Source organism: Bubalus kerabau, chromosome 5 (genome assembly GCF_029407905.1).
Source record: "Bubalus kerabau isolate K-KA32 ecotype Philippines breed swamp buffalo chromosome 5, PCC_UOA_SB_1v2, whole genome shotgun sequence".
NCBI lineage: Eukaryota > Metazoa > Chordata > Mammalia > Artiodactyla > Bovidae > Bubalus > Bubalus kerabau.
Window position 1 is genome coordinate 20,051,392 of NC_073628.1, and position 18,762 is coordinate 20,070,153.

General features: G+C 46.6%; 1 protein-coding gene across 7 annotated transcripts in view; it reads left to right on the forward strand.

The window, feature by feature from the left end:
* Nucleotides 1-14,019, forward strand: part of ETS1 (ETS proto-oncogene 1, transcription factor) — a 138,549-nt gene extending 124,530 nt beyond the window's left edge. For all 7 annotated transcript variants that reach the window (XM_055581203.1, XM_055581197.1, XM_055581204.1 and 4 more), the window contains 2 exons: nt 8,420-8,538; nt 10,191-14,019. In XM_055581203.1, coding sequence (XP_055437178.1) covers nt 8,420-8,538; nt 10,191-10,406 — 335 coding nt within the window. In that variant the 3' untranslated portion in view covers nt 10,407-14,019. The remainder of the gene's footprint in view (nt 1-8,419; nt 8,539-10,190) is intronic.
* Nucleotides 14,020-18,762: the final 4,743 nt, after the last annotated feature.

Below are 18,762 nucleotides of genomic sequence, written 5' to 3' on the forward strand. Positions count from 1 at the left end.
GGTCTTTTCCAGTGAGTCTGCTCTTCTCATCAGGTGGCCAAAGTGTTGGAGCTTCAGCATCAGTTTGCACTCTATACCCTCAAATCCAGACCTCACTCATTTCTGGTGACTTCTTAAAACAGTCAGTTACCTAGAAGACATTGGGAGGAAAAGCTCTGAAGAAAGCCACTTCCTGGCTTACGCTTTGCCAGCTCGCTGTCCAGGAGTGTGTCTGAGTGGCAGGGTGAATGTGATTAGACAGAGTTCTTGAGTTTGGAGAGAAGGTGCCTGCCTTTGAGGACAGGCTGCCCCTTTAAGAGAGGAACCGTCTCTTCTCCCTGCAGCCACCCCCACACGTGTGTCCTTGAACACTTGCAGGTGTGAGGAGCGCAAGCAAAAACAAGGGCCTTTCCTCCAGACACTCGAGTGTGTAACTGTCTTGTGCTCAGGCCCCAGGCAGACCCAAGTGAGTCTCAGTTAAGTCTGCCCCAAATAGGGGAGTCTGGCTGAGCTAAGGCCCTCCAACAAGGCTCCCTGCCAGGACGGTCTTGGACATTGATCTCTGGACAAGACTTTCTGCTCTTCCTTCGATTAATACTGATGGGATCTGTCTCTTGGGCCAAACTACAGACATTTGTGGGGAATGCTGGACTCACTGTAGCTCAGCCCTATGTAATTATTAGGTGGAGTGGGCTTGCTGTGGAGTATAAATGATTAGGGAAAAAAAAAAGTACATTGGGGGAAAGAGGATCTAAGTCTGTCTGTGGCCAAGATTTCCCCAAACCAGAAATGTCGGCTATACTTTCACTTGCAAAGCAGTTTGCATCTGCTCTTTCTGTGCCTGCCTACTTTGAATTAGAGCAGGAACTTCAGAGTTATCCCTCACTTAAAAAAAACCTTAACTATCTTTTCATCTACAGTGTTTAAAACATTTTACATTTATATATGTTAATCATTTTGCTTTTGCTTCTAACTTTGTACTCTTTCAAAGTTGCCATATAAAAGGCCAATTGAATTCTTGGAAGAATAATTGAATTTTATTTAGTGCTTTTGCTATTTTGTTTTTCTATTCCATCTTGTTTTTCCTTGTTTTTCTTTTGAAAAGTCTGCTTTTAAAAATATTTTTTCTGTTTTCAAATTCTTCTGTTTAATTCTCCTGTTATGTTTTATATTCCCAAACTGTTGTACACTGTGCTCAGCTCTTTATATATATCTGTAAAGCAGGAAGGAGCTGTGATAAACTATTTGCATTTTAGAGATGGATAAACTAAAGCCCAGAGAGGTTAAATGAGCTGTATGAGATCACTCAATGAATCAGGGAAGAAGTGGGGTCAAGGCTCTAGACACTTGATTCCCTGTTTTGGGCATTTCCCACCATCATGTATGTATTTTCATTTTCTAGGATACTATCTGCTGTCATCTCAGTCAGTATGCCCAATGTCCGACACATTTGTTTGTTTAAATTTTTTGAAATGCTTCCTCCTTTCTTTTGGTCTACTGTTTCAGAGATGTGGACTTGACATTAAAGACTGGTTTTGTTTTCTTGTTTCCATTGCTAGATATTGGCTATTGCAGCATCCGTAAATGCAAGGGCATGAACCTGTTGTCTTTCATGATATTCACGAGGGATGTTTTTCAAGCACCTGTTAGAATGTTGTTTGTGGTTATGCGTTGAGTTATAGGAACTTAGATCCTGGATTGCTGCCCTTGAGTTACTAGCCATTGATAGAGAACAAGTGTATAGAACATAATGGTTTAGAGTGATTTGTTGAACCAAAGCATCTCAGCCAGTTACAGAATGGATTGTGTGTGGATTGTGGTGGAGAAGAGGTGAGATTGGGTTGAGTTGGGAGAAAAGGAGGGATGTAACTCAGACGAAATGGGGAAGGGCTCTTACAGGTATAAAAACAAGCCAAAGTACCATACAGTCTCTGCTCTTCCGTCTTTTGAAAATCTTCCTGGTGCCCTGGTACTGACTCCTTCATCCTTAGGCAGACAGTGCAGCTTCATGTTGAGTTTGGCCCAGAGGTCAAGACACTGTCAGGATGCTTTCTGTTCAGTTTCTCATTAAACGTCAGGTCATGAGAACTGAAAGGAAAAAGAGGGACTTTGGGATCATTATGAATGATAATTTAGAATGGGGTTGACAAGAAGCGGGTGACCTTTAGATTCTGGGGTCGCCCACCGACCCCCAGAGGTGGGCACTCCTGCAGTTGCTGTCGTTCAGTCGTGTCCAGCTCTCTGCGACCTCATGGTCTACAGCATGCCAGGTGCCCTGTCCTTTACCATCTCCCGGAGTTTGCTCAACCTCATGTCCACTGAGTCAGTGATGCCATCCTGCAGTAGTTTTTAAGAAAGATAGACTTGTGAACAGATGGGTCATTTCTGGATTCGAGTGTTCTGTTTTTGCCACCATCGTTTGGCTGTGGGTAGAGACACCTGGCTGAGAGGGCGGGGCCGCTTGGTCCCGTTCCTCTGTTTTAGGACCACCTGTCAGATGTGTGCTGTCGGAGCCAAGTAAACCCTGCTGCAAGGGTGACCAACCATGAGAGTTTCATAGGTTAAAATAAATGCGGTGTCCTGCCCACACTGAGGTGTTTGATTTGACTTTGAGAGTCGAGCTACAGAGATTAGATTCTCAAAGTAGCAGATGAATCCCCAAAGGACCTGAGGTGTGGTCGTTTTTATTTTGGGGTGCATGTTGATGAAATGTAGCCTGGGAGTCCCCCATATTGTTTGGCCCCAAATATAGTTTAATAGAGAGAAGCAGTTTGGGTCACCTTTTCAAAACCCTGATACCTTTCCGCACAGGAGGATTGTTTGAGTAAGACAGTTCAGTAAGTGTTTACAGAACTCACCTGTCCAAGACCGGGTCCCAGGCCAGGCACTGACTATGCCTGTAAGGGTCAATCAGATGCAACCCAGGCTCCCAGAGAGCTGACAGCTGGATCATTTAAGAGCAAGCAGGTTTTTTGATAGCTGGTGTTTGTTGGTGAGGCACCATCCCAGGCTTTGGGTTACAGCAGTAGAAACACACGGGCCCTGCCCCTGGAGCATGTGTTCTAGTGATGAGACAGACGCAGGGAGAGCCACTTGTCAGGGCTGGCCCTGCTCAGAGCAAAGCATGACGGGAGGCTGCCTGAGACGAGACACCGGCTGCCCCGGGGCCTGACTCTTGTGTGTTAGCCTCGCCCTGGGCACAGGTGACAGAGCGAGAACGTGCAGCTGAACTGGAAAAGCTGAAGTCCCCCTCTGACTGCGGTTCACGAGCAATGAGATCATTGCCATGGCTGGCAACCCCCACGCCTAGAAAATGGGAAGAAAAGATACCCACACGTGGCTACATGGAGAAGGATTATGATCCAGAGCATCGGGAACACCTTGCTAACCTCCCGTCCCAGCCGGTGCCTTTCCTTTTACCTAAGTAGCTCACATCTTAGCCTCAGAATAACAGAGGGAAAAAAAAAGCAGGGCTTTTAAATAACTACCCCTCATCTAGATAGATGGGGACCTTCTAGTCCCTAGACAAAGAGAAGGGGTGTAATCAACTCAATGAGTAGAAATTCACTTGAAGTTTGCCTTAAAAAAAAAAGAGAGAGAGAGATTATAGCCTTGGATTTGACATGCCTTAGGGGTCCCCCTGGAGGGAGGCATCCTCCTGCGACTTGCTTTGCTGTCCTGGGGTCCCTGTATGTACCCACCTGATGTTATCTGTCCAGAGGCCATGTCACCATTTTCAGATTGGGGCTGTCAGTGTTGTACTGAGAATTTTCCTCTTCCCCAGAAGCCGAGAAGAACAAAGCAGTCAGAGGAAATTCCCCACTGCAGCCGTGGAGGGGGGGAGTCCCCCCCACCTCCCCGCCCCGCCTGCGAGAGAGATTTCCTTCAAACAGGGACCCTCTGTTGTTGTGGCTCAGAGCTTCGACTTGAGAAGCATACTTTCCCAGTGATGCCACTGGATTCCTGACGTGTGACACCCCGGGGCGGCCTGGTGAAGGCCGCCGTTGACTGCCCTGGGCCCCTGGACAGGGACAGCATTGTGAGTCACACTCGGTGTGTGAGCTCCCCTGCCCATGACTGGCACTATTATTAGTACCATTCTCCGCTCCTGGGACAAAGGTCACTGGGACCAGAGTCCTGTTGGGTGGGTGGAGGGGGCTGGGCCCAGGGCCGAGAGGAGGTGTGAGTGGAATGGAGGCGAGGAGAAGGCTTTTCCACATGAAGATGCGTTGGAGGGAGGGAGGCAGGGACGGAGCCCTGGCCCTGCAGATTTGGGCAGACTGACCCCGAGCGACGCAGAAACAGCCCCTGCGAGAACTCAGATGGAGCAGGCCAGCCTCAGCCAGCATGTGGGCAAGTCTGGGGCTTGAGAACTTCCCTTGGGTCTGGACTTGGGTGATACCAGCAGGTCAGAGTTGCCAGTGACCCCAAAGCCACCTCTGGGAGTGGGCCACCCTGAGAGGTCCTGATCTTCCCTCCCAGACTCAAGGAGAGGATGGATACATTGTCATGGAAACAGGCTCCAGCGTGGGACTTTCCACTGGTCCAGCCTGGGGACCAGCCACCCCGACGCCCACATTCCGGACTGTCTGGCTGGGAAAAGAAGCCCATGTTTGTCCTGTCTCTGATGCCTGCACAACCTAAAAGAGGGTTGGGGTGTCAGCAGAAATGTACAAGAGAGGAATTTCTGGGAAGCATCATGGATCCCTTTTATTCAGGGTCACATTGCGGGCTCTCTGGAAGGCTAGCAGAGGCTTCCAGAATGCCCCGGGTGGGAGCGCCGTGCGTGCCGTTGGCGGGGTTAGGCTGGCGGGATCTCTCCTCAAGAATAAGGGAAGGAAACTCGCGCTGACATCGCTGCTGCTATGACTTCGTTCTTGTGCAGCCCTGCAGACACGTTCCTCCCTGCCTCCCTATCCTGCGCCCTGTCCTTTCTCTCAGCATCTGGTTTTCCTATTTACCCTCCCTCTTCCCTTCAGTAAATAGGAAAAAAAAGAGGCGCCACACCTAGGACTTGGGCTCCCGAATTTCAGTTTTGTGTTCCTTATGAACAAAGAACAACTCACACGGAGGGGAAAAAAACACCCACGTGCAAGGACTCACCCCGTCTCCGGCCACATCCACAGACCCCAGGGATCAGATGTATGCAGACAATGGGGTGCGGCTCTGAAGTGGCAGCAGGAGCAGTGAGTGGGAATAGTTGTGTCTGACGTCCCTCCCTCGTGAGCTGGTCCCTGTGATGCTAATCCAAGCCCCGTCCCCACTCTATGGCTGCACATCTGAAGGGTGGGGGCCCGAGGTGGCTCTTGGACCCCTCTCCCCGGGAATCTGGATGTGCTTGCTTCTCCCTGCCATTGACCACAACTTCCCAGGGAAATGAATCCCCGTAATTCTTCCTCTTTCCTCAACCTGGTATAATTAGACCCCTTATCCCTAAAGGGATTTTAAGACAAGTGGAATGAAAGAGGGGCATACCCCGTGGTTCAGCAGTGAAAAATCTGCCTGCCAATGCAGGAGATGCAGAAGACTCAGGTTTGATCCCTGGGCCAGAAAGATCCCCTGGAGAAGGAAATGGCAACCCACTCCAGTATTCTTGCCTGAAAAAGCCCATGGACAGGGGAGCCTAGCAGGCTTCATAGGGTCACAAAGAGTTGGCCATGACTGAGCACACACACACACACACACACACACACATACAGTATGAGAGAGATTTGAAGACAACTAGTGGGGGTGAGAAGTAATGAAATTACATGGCCTAATGGTGACCGTGAAGGTGCAGATGGAGCTGGAAGTGTCAGCTGTGTAGAGGACGCCAAGGTCCCCAGTGGTCAGACTGACTGGGGAACCACTGGCCATCCGGTGTCCTGGACTGCTTGCTGTGAGCCATGAGGAAGAGCTGTTTTTCACATGCAAGGTCCTTTTACCCCCAGGACCATTGCAGCCAGGGGGCAGCCATCAAGTCCAGCTCTGGGTTGGACTTGCCTGGGGGCAAGTCCATGGCTTGAGATGGAGATTTAGGGGGTCAGGCAGGCTGCCTGGGTTCTAGCCGTACCACTTCTGACCTGCACAACCTTGGACAAGACACACAGTGGGTCAGTTTTCTCTGCTGTACAGTGGGAGAGCCAAATGTGGTAACAATAGTATCTACTCAGGGAGTTATTGTGAGGGATAAATACTGGGTGGTCAAAAAGATCATTCGGATTTTTCCCTGTGATGTTACAGAAAAACCCGAATGAACATTTTGGTGAACCCAATAAGATGCTCTAAAACATGACATATTACTATGGTACATAGTAGGTGCACAATAAATCCTAGTTCCTGTTCCTGTTTTCCTTTACCAGGTGTCTGAAAGCAGACCTCTCTCCACCATGTCTATGGTCTGTGGTCTTGACCCAGGAGAGGACCATGAATTCCCTGGCTTATTTTCATAATTTTGGGATAGTTGGTTTTTCCTTTCATGTCTCATTTCAGTGGTTCAGGGGGTATCTATTCTACACTTCTTCAGGATACCTATTATGTCACAAGGGCTATTATAACTAATTCTATAGCATTTCTTAATAGAAATTTGTTTTCTTCCTCCTGCCCATCCGGATGGCTTCTCAATGGATTCCTCATAGGAAGTCACGACAGGACATTCCTTCTGGCAGAGGGTGGTAGCTGGTGACTACTTGGCTGCCAAGGAAACTGCAAATGTGTCTGAGCTGTCTAGAAAATGTTTTTGTTTTTTTTTTTCCATTGGGGTAGAAACAGAGAACGGGGTAAGGCTTTATCAGTGTCATTCCTGGGACAGTTTCTTCAAATATTAATATACTTTGCAGGCATTGGCTGAATTATTTAATTCTAGAATATGTGTAAGGTATTTCTTGCAAGATGGTTTTAAAGTACTCGGGGTTCATTCACAGAAGGGTGAGGTAGAGGTATTTCATTTTCCTTGCCGAGCTTGGGCTGGGCTGAGGAGGGACCATTGGGATGCTAGTACTATAGCCAAGGCTTCCTTGGGGTGTCCCACCAGTGATAACGTGCACCAACCGCTGTTTGCTCATAGGCGTCCATCAAGATTACCCTGGAGCCTGGAGTCAAGGTCCAGGGATTGGCCCACTGTTTTCTAACTGTGCCTAGACCAATGTCACGTCATTTTTCCCGAGCACCTTACTCTGCACCGATAGACTCAGCCCAGTCTGCCATGCCTATAAGGAGATGTGGGAGTGGGTTTTAGGAACAAGCAAAATGGTGAACTTGAAATTGTCTTGTAGGTGTGTCCAAGACATGACAAGAGATTGCCCTCCTAGATCATGAAGGGCATTTCTTTATTAGAGAGGCAAGGCAAGCTTGTTTCCTACTGCATCTCAGTTTACTTAGGATCAGACACATTTGGAACTCAGGTTAAGGATTAGAGCCTAACAAACTCAAGTTTTCTTATGTGAGTCAGAGCATGCCAGGCTTTCTTTGTCTACACGGACTGGGTCTCTCCAGCTGCAGTGTGTCCAGGTTGCTTCTGAGATGGTGTTAACAAGGCCTACGCGTCTACACAGTGTAGATGTGTAACAGGCAGTGTGGACTATTGAGCCCATATCTGTCTCTCTAGCTACACCCATAAATCAGATAGGAATCTCTGGCATCATTGCATTTCTGAATAGAAAACTATCCTAGAAGGAAATCTGTGTAGCACAAACTCTTTTAGTATAAGATAAACTAACAATCAGAGTATGTCAGGCCTTCCAGAACTAAGATGTTGGCAGTGTTGATGACTAAGACGAGAATTGTGCGTATGTGCGTGTGTGTGTGTAAATTAGAGTCTGCTTAACCATGGTGAATTTCTGAGACAGTGCTAACCTGACCTTTGAGAATTTCATAGCTGGCAAGTTCATTTCCTCCCTTTCTTAGTTTGGATGCTTGCCTGTAGGCATCTTGGGGGACTGGATTGTGGTAGAGAGGAATATTATGACCAAGAGAACATCTAACTTCTCTTCCCTTGTTAGATCACCCTAAGGTAATGATGATTCTCCCTCGAAAACCAGGGACCAAAGGGTCCTTACTGTAGACTTTGCTTGTGGGCTTTTGACTTCTGCTTGGAGCTGACAAAGACACTCCTCGGTTTATACCTTGAATACTTCATAAGGCAGAAATAATGAAACTGACCATGTTGCCTTAGAATATCTCAAAGGAGGTCTAGAGTTTGCTTAGCCATAAAAGATGGACTGACTTTTAAATCGATCTAAATAAGGCAATTGATACTCCATCCTAAAGGCAGTTTTGGTGAGAATTCTTCACCGTTTCCATCTGTTCCACCAGCTCCTGCAACTCTTGTGCTCTGGGTATTCCTTGTTTTCCCCTGGCTGATGGGCTGGGAGGGTAGGGGTCGGGAGTGCCCTGTAATGGGATTCGCTGCTGAGCGTGTGGCGCATCTGGTGTAGTGATTCACCGTGGCTTGTGTCTCCAGGCAGCGGACCGATCCAGCTGTGGCAGTTTCTTCTGGAATTACTCACGGATAAGTCCTGTCAGTCTTTCATCAGCTGGACAGGAGATGGCTGGGAATTCAAGCTTTCTGACCCAGATGAGGTAAGGAGGGAGTGACTTGAGAGTGTTGTGTCCAGGGAGGGTGAGAGAGAGCTCTGGGGATGGGTTGTATGGGGCTTGATGGTGTTTTCTACGGTCTGAATCCCAGCTCTTCCACCTGCTACTTGGGGGACCTCCTCTGAGCCTGAGTTGCATCATTTGGAAAACAGAGAAAAGACCTACGTTGCCCTTTCGTTTTCAGCTTAATGGATAGGATGTGCCTACAGTGCCTGTCACATATCAGGCCTTTTGTAAACACAAGTTGGGCTTCCCTGGTGGCTCAGTGGTAAAGAACCCACCTGCCAGTGCAGGATACTCAGGTTCAGTCCCTTGGTTGGGAAGATCCCCTGGAGAAGGAAATGGCAACCCACTCCTATATTCTTGCCTAGAAAATGCTATGGACAAGAACCTGGTGGGCTTCAGTCCATGGGGTTGCAAAAAGAGTTGGAAATGATGTAGCAACTAAACAACAAAAACATGAGTTGCCGTCTCTGACTTTGTTCCCCTCTTGGCCTTGTGGCTCTGTGAATATGGAAGGTGTCTGGCAATTTGAGAGGCCTTCAAAGTTTGGTGAGATTTGCTCATCATTTTGTTTTTTCATCAACAAACAGTGAGGGGAGGAGGAGTACACTGAGTCTGAGATGAACATATGCACGTTGCCCATGGGCTTCCCTGATAGCTCAGTTGGTAAAGAATCCACCTGCAATGCAGGAGACCCCAGTTCAATCCCTGGATCGGGAAGATCTGCTGGAAAAGGGATAGGCTACCTACTCCAGTATTCTTGGGCTTCCCTTGTGGCTCAGCTGGTAAAGAATCTGCCTGTAGTGCGGGAGACGTTGGTTCAATCCCTGGGTTGGGAAGATCCCCTGGAGAAGGGAAAAGATACCCACTCCAGTATTCTGGCCTGGAGAATGCCATGGATGTGTATAGTCCATGGGGTCACAAAGAGCAGCAAGGACCTACTGTATAGCACAGGGAACTCTAGTCGATATTCTGTGATAATCTATAAGGGGGAAAGATCTGAAAATATATGTATGTAGAAGTGAATCACTTTGCTATATACACCTGAAACTAACACAACATTGTAAATCAATTACACATCAATAAGAAAACAAAAACAAAAAAACAAATAGTGAGTGGTTGCTCTGTGACACGCCCAAATTCGGAGGATGCAGAGCAATAAATAAGAGAGAGGCCTTCTGTTCCGGCTGAAGTGAGAAGCCCTGTGCCTCGAAAAAAAAAAAAAGATGCTTCCTGTTGATGAAAGACAGGTGTGACTGTAACTCAGTCCTTCATCCCTCACATCAGATTTCATGCTTTCAAAGCAAAGACGTTCTATTAATAATACAGGGTAAGAGGAGACTCTATAGTGTCTCCTATAAAAAAAAAGACTCTTTTTTAAATATCAAATGCTTTAACTCCCATTCCATAGAAGTTCAGGGTCACTGCATTTTCATCAGTTTAAAGAGTCAGCTTCACTGCCAACCTGGTCTAGCCTTCAAAACTTGGAATTCAGAAAAGTAACTTTGTCGATGAATCTCTAGCCATCATTTGAACATCATGGGTCATCACCAATGAGTGCAGGCATATTAACATGTATCTTGGGCTTATTCTGCAAGCGTTTACCCTCTTCTTTTTTAAACATTAAATTTCAGGTGGCCAGGAGATGGGGAAAAAGGAAAAACAAGCCTAAGATGAATTATGAGAAACTGAGCCGTGGCCTTCGCTACTATTATGACAAAAACATCATCCACAAGACAGCGGGTAAACGCTACGTGTACCGTTTTGTGTGTGACCTGCAAAGCCTGCTGGGGTACACGCCCGAGGAGCTCCACGCCATGCTGGATGTCAAGCCCGACGCTGACGAGTGATGGACACCGAGGGGCCGGGGAAACCCTGCTGAGACATTTCAGAGAACAACCATGTCGGTTGGACTCTTAATTTTTTAATTGTTATTCTATTTTTAATTTTCCAGAACTCAATTTTTTTTACATTCAGGGGTGGGAGCTAAGTGAGCTGCAGCTATAATCCATTGTGCGCCGTTGAAGGAGAGCCAGGACTGGTGGGGTGGGTGGGACAAGAAATTCTGGAGCGGATTTTCAGGAGACAAGGGCCTTCTTAGAAGCTTGAAGAATCTGGCTTAAGGGAGGAAGAGACTAACACGTCCAGTCATTAAAAAAAAAAAAAAAGTCATCCACAAAAAAAAAATGTCTTGAGTTATGGACCTATTAGCAAAAGAAATTGATGCACCAGGAGTCTTGAAACTAATGAAAGGCAATTAATTTCCTTTTGTCTTTAGGTCTGGGAGGGCAAAAAAGAGGGAGGTAGGATAAAGCCTTTTGTTTGGGGGTGCACTAAAAAAATCACGGACTATTGACCTTTTTGTTCTACTTTTGAAACAAAGATGGACTTCAGTGGGGAGGGGCTGAAACTGTTTTTGTGTTAAAATTTATTCTATTAAATTTTGTGCCAGTATTTTTTTTTTTCCTTAAAAATCGTCTTAAGCTCTAAGGTGGTCTCAGTATTGCGGTATCATGCAATTTTGTTTTTATTTGCCGACTGAGGATTCTGACGCAGTGAAAGGAAACTGTTTATATAGACCCCACTGGAAAGACAAAGCGCCATCACTGAGATTTGGGGATCCCAAGTTCATGTGACTGATGTGCGAAGGAAAAAAATGATGCTAATTTGGGTACAAGGGAACTGTGCATGTGAGTTTCTCCTTTTAAGTTTTAAAGATTATGATCACCCCCTCTACTTATTTGTCATGAGTGTATTCTCAGAGTTTGGACTTAACATTGAGCTAAGAAGCATTAAGTCTTTGAACTGAATGTATTTTGCAGCCCTGCTTTGGACAATAGTAAATGTAGGAGCACTGTAGAAGTCTTAGGAAAGAGGGAGTGAAGGGAGAAGATTGACCTGGTTCTCTACTGGTTTTTTAGACTTGTAACATACATGACTTGGAATAAAATCTGTATGCACGGGCATTACCCCTCAAGTCTTAGGAAATAAGTCCTGAATGCATGTCCTTCCCAACTAACACTCTGTACTTTGTCCTTTGTGTCTGATTTTCCCAGCATCCCACATTTATCACTTTTCCCCACTCTGTTGTTCAGTAGAAGGAAATGTACAGCTTTCTGATGTGTGAGTGAAAGAGTAGCCGCAGACATGTCATGAGTTGGAAAGTGTCTGATAAAGCCATTTAGATGTCCTGGGTTTTATAAGCCATGGAAACTGAGGGAGCCTAGGAATAAAATGTGGCTCGGCTGTCTTTGGGAAGAATGCAAGGCTTTCCTTTGAAGGGTTTAAGGCAGCTGTGTCGGGTGTCAGGTGAGACTAGGTGGGCAGGCAAAGGTGCACAGAGCAGATGCTATAAGGGTCCTGTGCTTGGATCTGCTGTCCTGGCGCAGGGTAAGGGAAGGTTGGTAATTGCAAAGGAAGGAAGCTTGAAGGCATAGGAACTATAAGGAAAGGAGCTTGGGTGTAGCAATAAGGTGGTCCATGAGATTCAAATCTACTTTTACTTCTCCCAGAGTTGAACTACAAACATTATCAACCGAGGCCATTGTCAAGGGTCATCTGAAAATGGAGTTTGGGGAGAGGGGACCAACATCTGACTACTAAGGAAAAGTGCCTAATACAACTAGAATCCCCTCTTCCTCAGCTCGACAGGTGCCAAATTGAAAAGGAGGGTGACAGGGATGGCTTTCAGTGAGGGAGGGGAAGAAACCCTCAGGACGGGCTTCTCGGGGTTGGCCCTTGTTGGGCTCCAGCTGAGAAACTGGAAGTCTACTAACTACCTTCTAGCATAGCTTCAAGAAAGTGGATTGTTTTCTCCCAGGTCTTCTTGCAGACCCCGGATTATCAGGAACTTAACTCTGTGATTCACGCGCTTCCTCATACCGAGAAATCGGAGCATCCGCTTGGAAAGCAGAGGCAGCATTTCGCCCAGCTGTGTATTGTGATCTTCTTCCGGACGCAGGTGCCTTAATGAAGCTCTCGACATATTTTAGGAGCTGCTCAGGGAGTGTTAGGCGGAACTGTTTGGACTACATTGTTTTCTCTTAGATTATGTGATCTTTGTTGGGCACTGGCAAAGATGTGTGCGCGCGTGCGTGTGTGTGTCTCTGTGTGTGTTTGCAGACATGCAGAACTGCAGCTGAGAGAATGCTGGGGCTTTCTCATGATGTCTTTCCACATTTCAGTGATGGGTGAGAGTAGAACCAAGGCCAGACTTCGGTCCTTGCTTCTTTGCCACCAGGCATATCACTTTCTCAGCTCAACAGCCCTTTCCTTTTATATCAATGCTGAGACCCCCCCCTCCCTGTGTATGTCTGACTCCTGCCATAATTCACGTAAACAAGTGCCTCCTCATGCTCTTCTGCCGCTTGTTTGCTAAGATGCATCCCCCTCCCCCACCCTGCTCTCTCTCCCAGTCCACCGTTTTCAGTATTTGTAGATGGCGTGTTAGTTCAAACAGCTTTGTCAATCTGGCCAGATGCTTTTTTTTTTTTTCCTCCTTCTGTCCAGAGACCATCCCAGGAAGAGTGGTGGGTGGTTTATACACTGGAAATGGAGCAGAATTGTTGGATTTCTGCTTTAAAAAAATAAAAACACATGTTAACTTCAGAGGAAGGATGGGCAAGTCTGGTTGAGTTGGGTGAAACTCTGTTTTCCTGGAGATGCATCTGTTAACCCATGTTGGTTTGGGCTGTGTAGGGTTCAGAGTCACTTTGGTTCCCTTTCGCTTTCAGGGGAGGGACTTCCCTACACAGAGCCCTGGTTTTGTGGCTATGGAGATTAGAGGTAACATTCAGAGATCAGATATGCTTTTCCTCACTTTGGGGCTGAACACTCTGGGTTTTAGAGCATTAACCTGCCTAATCTTCATGGTGAAAATGATACCTTCTGTATCCTAGTCATGCTGTGCATGCTGCTTTCTCTGTTGGGGTCTATATAAATGGGTTGAACTCTTAATCTACATTCCAAAGAAGTTTCGAGGAACCATAAATATATGTATACATATACATATATAAAATATATATATTAAAAGGAAATTTATCTCTATCAGGAATACTGCCTCAGTTATTGAACTTTTTTTTAGAATACTTTTTTTTTAAGCTGAGAAGTATAGGGATGAAAAAGATGTTATATTGTGTTTGACTATTTTCCAACTTGTATTTTCATATAATTTATATTTTTTAAAAGCTGAAAATTTAAAAGCAAGGTAAAAAAAAAAAGGAAAAGCAGGTGCTTTTTAAAAAATCAGAACTGAGGTAGCTTAGAGATGTAGCGATGTAAGTGTCTATGTGTTTTTTTTTTTAATGCAAAAAAAAAATTTCTTATGGGGAATTTTTTGTTTGTTTATTTTAGTAGCTGATGCTGGCACATCATTTTGCTGGAGAATTTTTTATATACTGTAGCTTGATTTCATATTGTATTTTAAACTGTGTGAGATTAAAAGCAAAGAAATTCATTCATAACGATGTGGGTTTGGCTCCATTCTTTCCTGTCTGGTTCATGTGTGAAAGCGGGACGAATTAGCCAACCAGAGACAAGCACGGGAATGAATGCAACTTCATCTGATGTCACTAGCTCTGTACCATTTCAGATAAAAGATTTCCTAATAAAGTGCGAACGAACACAGGAATATGGGGAAGTGTCATCTGACATCCCAGTTCCTGAAGATGGAGTCATCCTTTGTGGAATGTCCCCGCCTCATCATACCACATTTTGATCTTGTCTGAGGACTAAGAGGCACATGAAGAAACATTTTAATGACTCAACAGATAAACATTTGATTTCAGCTAGGTAAAGTTCCTGATCTTAATACAGGGTGTTGAACATCTTTGGCCCACGCTTGGGAACAGCCCTCTTCTCCCTCCTTCTTAAGCTCATTTTGTCCTGTGCCAATTCAGACCCATCACATCCATCTTGGCCCCAACTCTTTTGGGGGGGGTGCTGAAAATGGGGAATGGTAACATCCAAGCCCTCAGCAGTCATAAATACAATCGTATTTATAGGTGCTTTGGGGAGAAGGGTTAGGAACACATGCGGCATGGTGCCTCTTCTCTTGTTAAAACTACAGAAGGTGGATGTTTTTAATTAACACAGGCATTCACAACATGAATCCCGACTCACAGCTGGAAAGAGAATTTTTGCTGAACTGGTCACAAAGAGAGCTCTGTTTTTGGAAAATCGGTTTCTTCCAGCCTGGAGCTTGAGGTTTCCTGAGTGCACATTAAATGCTGACTGTGTGGCCCAGTGGTCAGGAGCCCGACTGGCCAAGAGGAGGGCTCCAGGTCCACCTCCCAGTTAAGCCATCACCACTCACTGGGGGACCGTGGTGAGATGGCTGGAGGTCCTTATAGTTTTTAGTCTTCAGTTGCCAACCTGGGCAAATCCACAACTCCAGAGCCAACCTAAGGCCACATCTGAGCTCTTCTCCCCCTGAATCCACAGAATATAGAGACCAGGACTTCGTCTCAGTCAGGGATCTGGTCAGAGAGCTTTCCATCACTGTCAAGATGCTGTTATTCCTACAGAGTATGTTACTTCATGCTGGCGAGGTTAAAAGATACCAGATACACTTGAATGAATCAGCTTAGACCTCTGTTGCTCAAACTAAGAGCTAGCGTTTGGCTGGGAGATTCTCAGACACCTAGGCTTTGGTCATCTTGATGATCCTGCTGAGACCACCATATAGAAGCTGGGGTGATGGGGGAGGGACAACATCTTCTAAAACTCCCTCCAGACTTGGGGGAACCGGGTCTGGATAGAATAGAAGGTGGTGCAGGGAAAAAAGGAATCATTTTAAAAACACCTGGTATCTTTTAACTTCTCCCACCCTTCCCTCTATGGACCTAGTATATTTATTTCACTGTCACGTTGAGTTCAGAGTTGGCCATATGATTAACTTTGACCCATGAGTTGTTAGAAGAAATAATGCAAGCAAAGGCTTGAATTGTGCTTGCCTGATAGCAGTGTGTTCTCTTGCACCTCTGCCCATGCAGTGAGAAGATTGTGCCTCAATTTTCCCCCTGCTCCAGTGAGATTGAGAGGAGCACTGTCCATCCAACCCACCGTCCTGAGCATCCAACCCACCGTCCTGAGTCTGGAATCAAACTCAGCCTGGTTCAGCCTAGATCATTTCATCCCAAGCTGGCTGGGAGGCATATAGTGAGATTAAACGATTCTTTTAAACTTCCCAGTGTTACAGCAAGAGCTGCCTGTAACAGTGTTAAACATGGCAGTTTCTGGGTTGCAATGCTTTTTCATTTCTTATTTTCCTTTCACATTCTTGACAAATGTTTGCTTTTTTAATACAGATAATTTTAAAATAAACCATATATGAAAAATCTTAAAAAACGAAGCTGACAGTCAGACATCTATAGGTTTTAACAGGCTTTGGGCAGTTGTAGGATAGAGTAATTGCCCAAGGTTAGTCTAGCTCCACACTGCTATGACCTTGGAGCAACCTACAGCATCCATGCCAAAAATAAATGAATACCTCATGACCAAAAATTGAGCGAAAGAGCTTACCCATGTAATGAAGTGTAACTATTTTAACCTAAAGGTGGAAGAGGACTGAGAGTGGAATGAGCCAGGCGGTGGAGACTACAGAGCACGCAGGTTGTCTGTGGGCTGGGTCTGTAGCACAGAGATGCCCGGTGTGTCCTTGGCAGTGTCAGGACTCACCTCTGCAGCTCAAGTGTCCGGCAGTAAGACCATGGGTTTGTCTCGGAATCCTGCAGAGAAAACCACCCATGAACTGGGTGAATGGAGGCTGCCCCTCCAAGATGCAAACAAATCTCCTGTCTTGTCTCCAGTGGGTCAGCCCCACGTTACATTCTTGCCTCGTCCCTGTAGAATTTGAGTTTGTCGGTCCTGTGACCATCTCTCCACCTCCCATGCGTTCTTGGCTTGAAACTTAACGTTATTCTGGAAACCTACCGTGGAAGAGAGCACAAGAGGTCATCGAGTTCATCAGAACCAGCTGCTTCTAAGCCCTTGCTGTTTCTGTGAAGCCGTGTTGCCACCCAGGAACTCTGAAAGGTCCCTTTTGATGCTGCTGCCGGTGGCTCACCCTCCCTGGGAACCACAGCCCTGGTTACTAAGAGAGATGCTTCATACACCCAAAGGGGACAAGGACAGTCTTCTTTCAGTAAGGAAGCTTTTCCAGTCCCACACCCTTTCCAAGCCCCGCTTCTCCCCAGCGCCTCTCTGGGCTGTGGTTTGTGGTGAAAATGCCAGTTGTACAGAAACCTTTCTGTAGCTCAGATGCAGGGCTTCTTGACCTCCAAGGACTGGCCCGTGCCCTTTAATGGGTTTACTGCTCAGCATACCGCAGATTGTCTTCTGGTCCGTGAGATGACTCCCAGTTAGGAGAATCCTCCCCAAAGAACAATGAATAGCAGAAGAGAAAAGGTCTTTTTAAGGCCCCTCCTGAAATGAGGCAGGGGTTTAAGAAAGTCTGATAAAAGCAGCTGTTGATTGACCAGTGAAAATGTTAAAAGGCTTGAAATTGAGGGGGAAATAAAACATTTATTGGGAACTGAGAACTCCAAATTAGCTGAGGAGGGGGGCTGTGGCCTCTCTGCCTCTTGGTCAGTGCCATTTCCTGCTTTACTGAAGGTCCCAGACCCCCCCCCCTTTTTTTTCCATTTTCCTGGAAAATATTTCTACCCTGGGAAAGCCGGTTTCATTTGATTGCCTGGTGTACCTCAACGTGCTGGTGTCCGAGGTGATGACAGTGATGACCATCTGCCTGGAGCAGCCCTGGGGGCTCAGCAGAGGCCAGCTCTCAGCACCTGCTGGGCAATCCCCAAAGCCTAGTCCTGCATCTCATCTCTCCTGCCATCCGGGTTCTAGTGGGCTCTCAGCCATAGCATCTTTCAGAGCTGTGATGTCAGGTCAGCTCTGGTCCTTCCATGTGACAGCACGTGGAGAAACGAGGAGGTTGTCAGCAGCCACTTAAGGGACCTACAGTCAAGAGACAGCCACTTTCTCCCTGCCCATTCCACATTGTCAGCCCAAGACTGCCCTGGCAGGAGCAGGCTGTTTTTAACTTTTCTACAGGCAAATCCTGAAATTTAATTGTGACTCTTATGCCCTTTCCTCCCAGCTCCAGTCCCCTTTCTCTACTCTGACTCTCATCTATTTTCCAAGTAACACATCCTAGTTTAGAGTTGACCCCAGTTGACTCCCTGGTGGCTCAGATGGTAAAGAATCTCCCTACAGTGCTGGAGACCCGGGTTCAATCCCTGGATTGGTAAGATCCCTTGGAGGAGAGCATGGCAACCCACTCCAGCATTCTTACCTGGAGAATCCTCATGGACAGAGGAGCCTGGCGGGCTACGGTCCGTGGAGTCCCAAAGAATCGGACACGACTGAGTGACTAAGCACACACACACACACAATTTCTATTAGTTCTAATGGGTTCCAACAGTCTGCTCAGTGCTGATGTTCAGATTGGGTTCTGGGGTGGCAGCAGGCTTTTATATCCTGGTTTTCAGAAACTAAAAACATGGGGTCTTGTAGCTCACAGTTCATGGGGTTACAGGATGTTCTAGCTGGAAGGTACCCTACACGATGACCCTACCACCAAATTTATTCAGGTAAAACGGTCCCTGAACCACTGCTGTGTAGTTCTCAGTGTGCCCAGTATTAGGGAAACCAGAAGGGAAACACAAATGCAGTTTCCCCTTTGTCTGCTTTTAGTGAATGACGGGCTGTAGACAAGAAACTGGAAGACTTCCTATCCAGTGGAATAATGGGTGCTTTTGTATCAGGAGAAACACTGAACCTGGAAGAATTTATATCCTAAAGGGGAGTAGCAGTTAGCTAGGTGGAGAGGGAAAGACATTCAGATCTAGAAGTGCGAAAGTGTATGGACCAACAGAGTCTAGAAGTTGTTCTGGGACCCCAGAACACAGGATGAGAGAAGTCGTGGTGACAGGTAAGGATGGGGAAACAGAGGAGACGGCTCAGGGCCTTGTGGGCCAGGTGAGAATAAGGTGGGGCCCCGAGGATCTTCCCAAGGCCAAGTCACTTGACCTGATCTGTGCTCAGAAAGATTATTCGGGCTGTAGAGCAAGGACGGATCAGAGGGGACAAGGATGGGGTCAGAGAGACCAGCCGGAAAACAGTTTCATTTGTCTGGGAGAGAAGCCTTCCAGAGAGTCAGCCATGAGTGGATCAGCAAGGTGCTTAGGAGATGAAATTTCC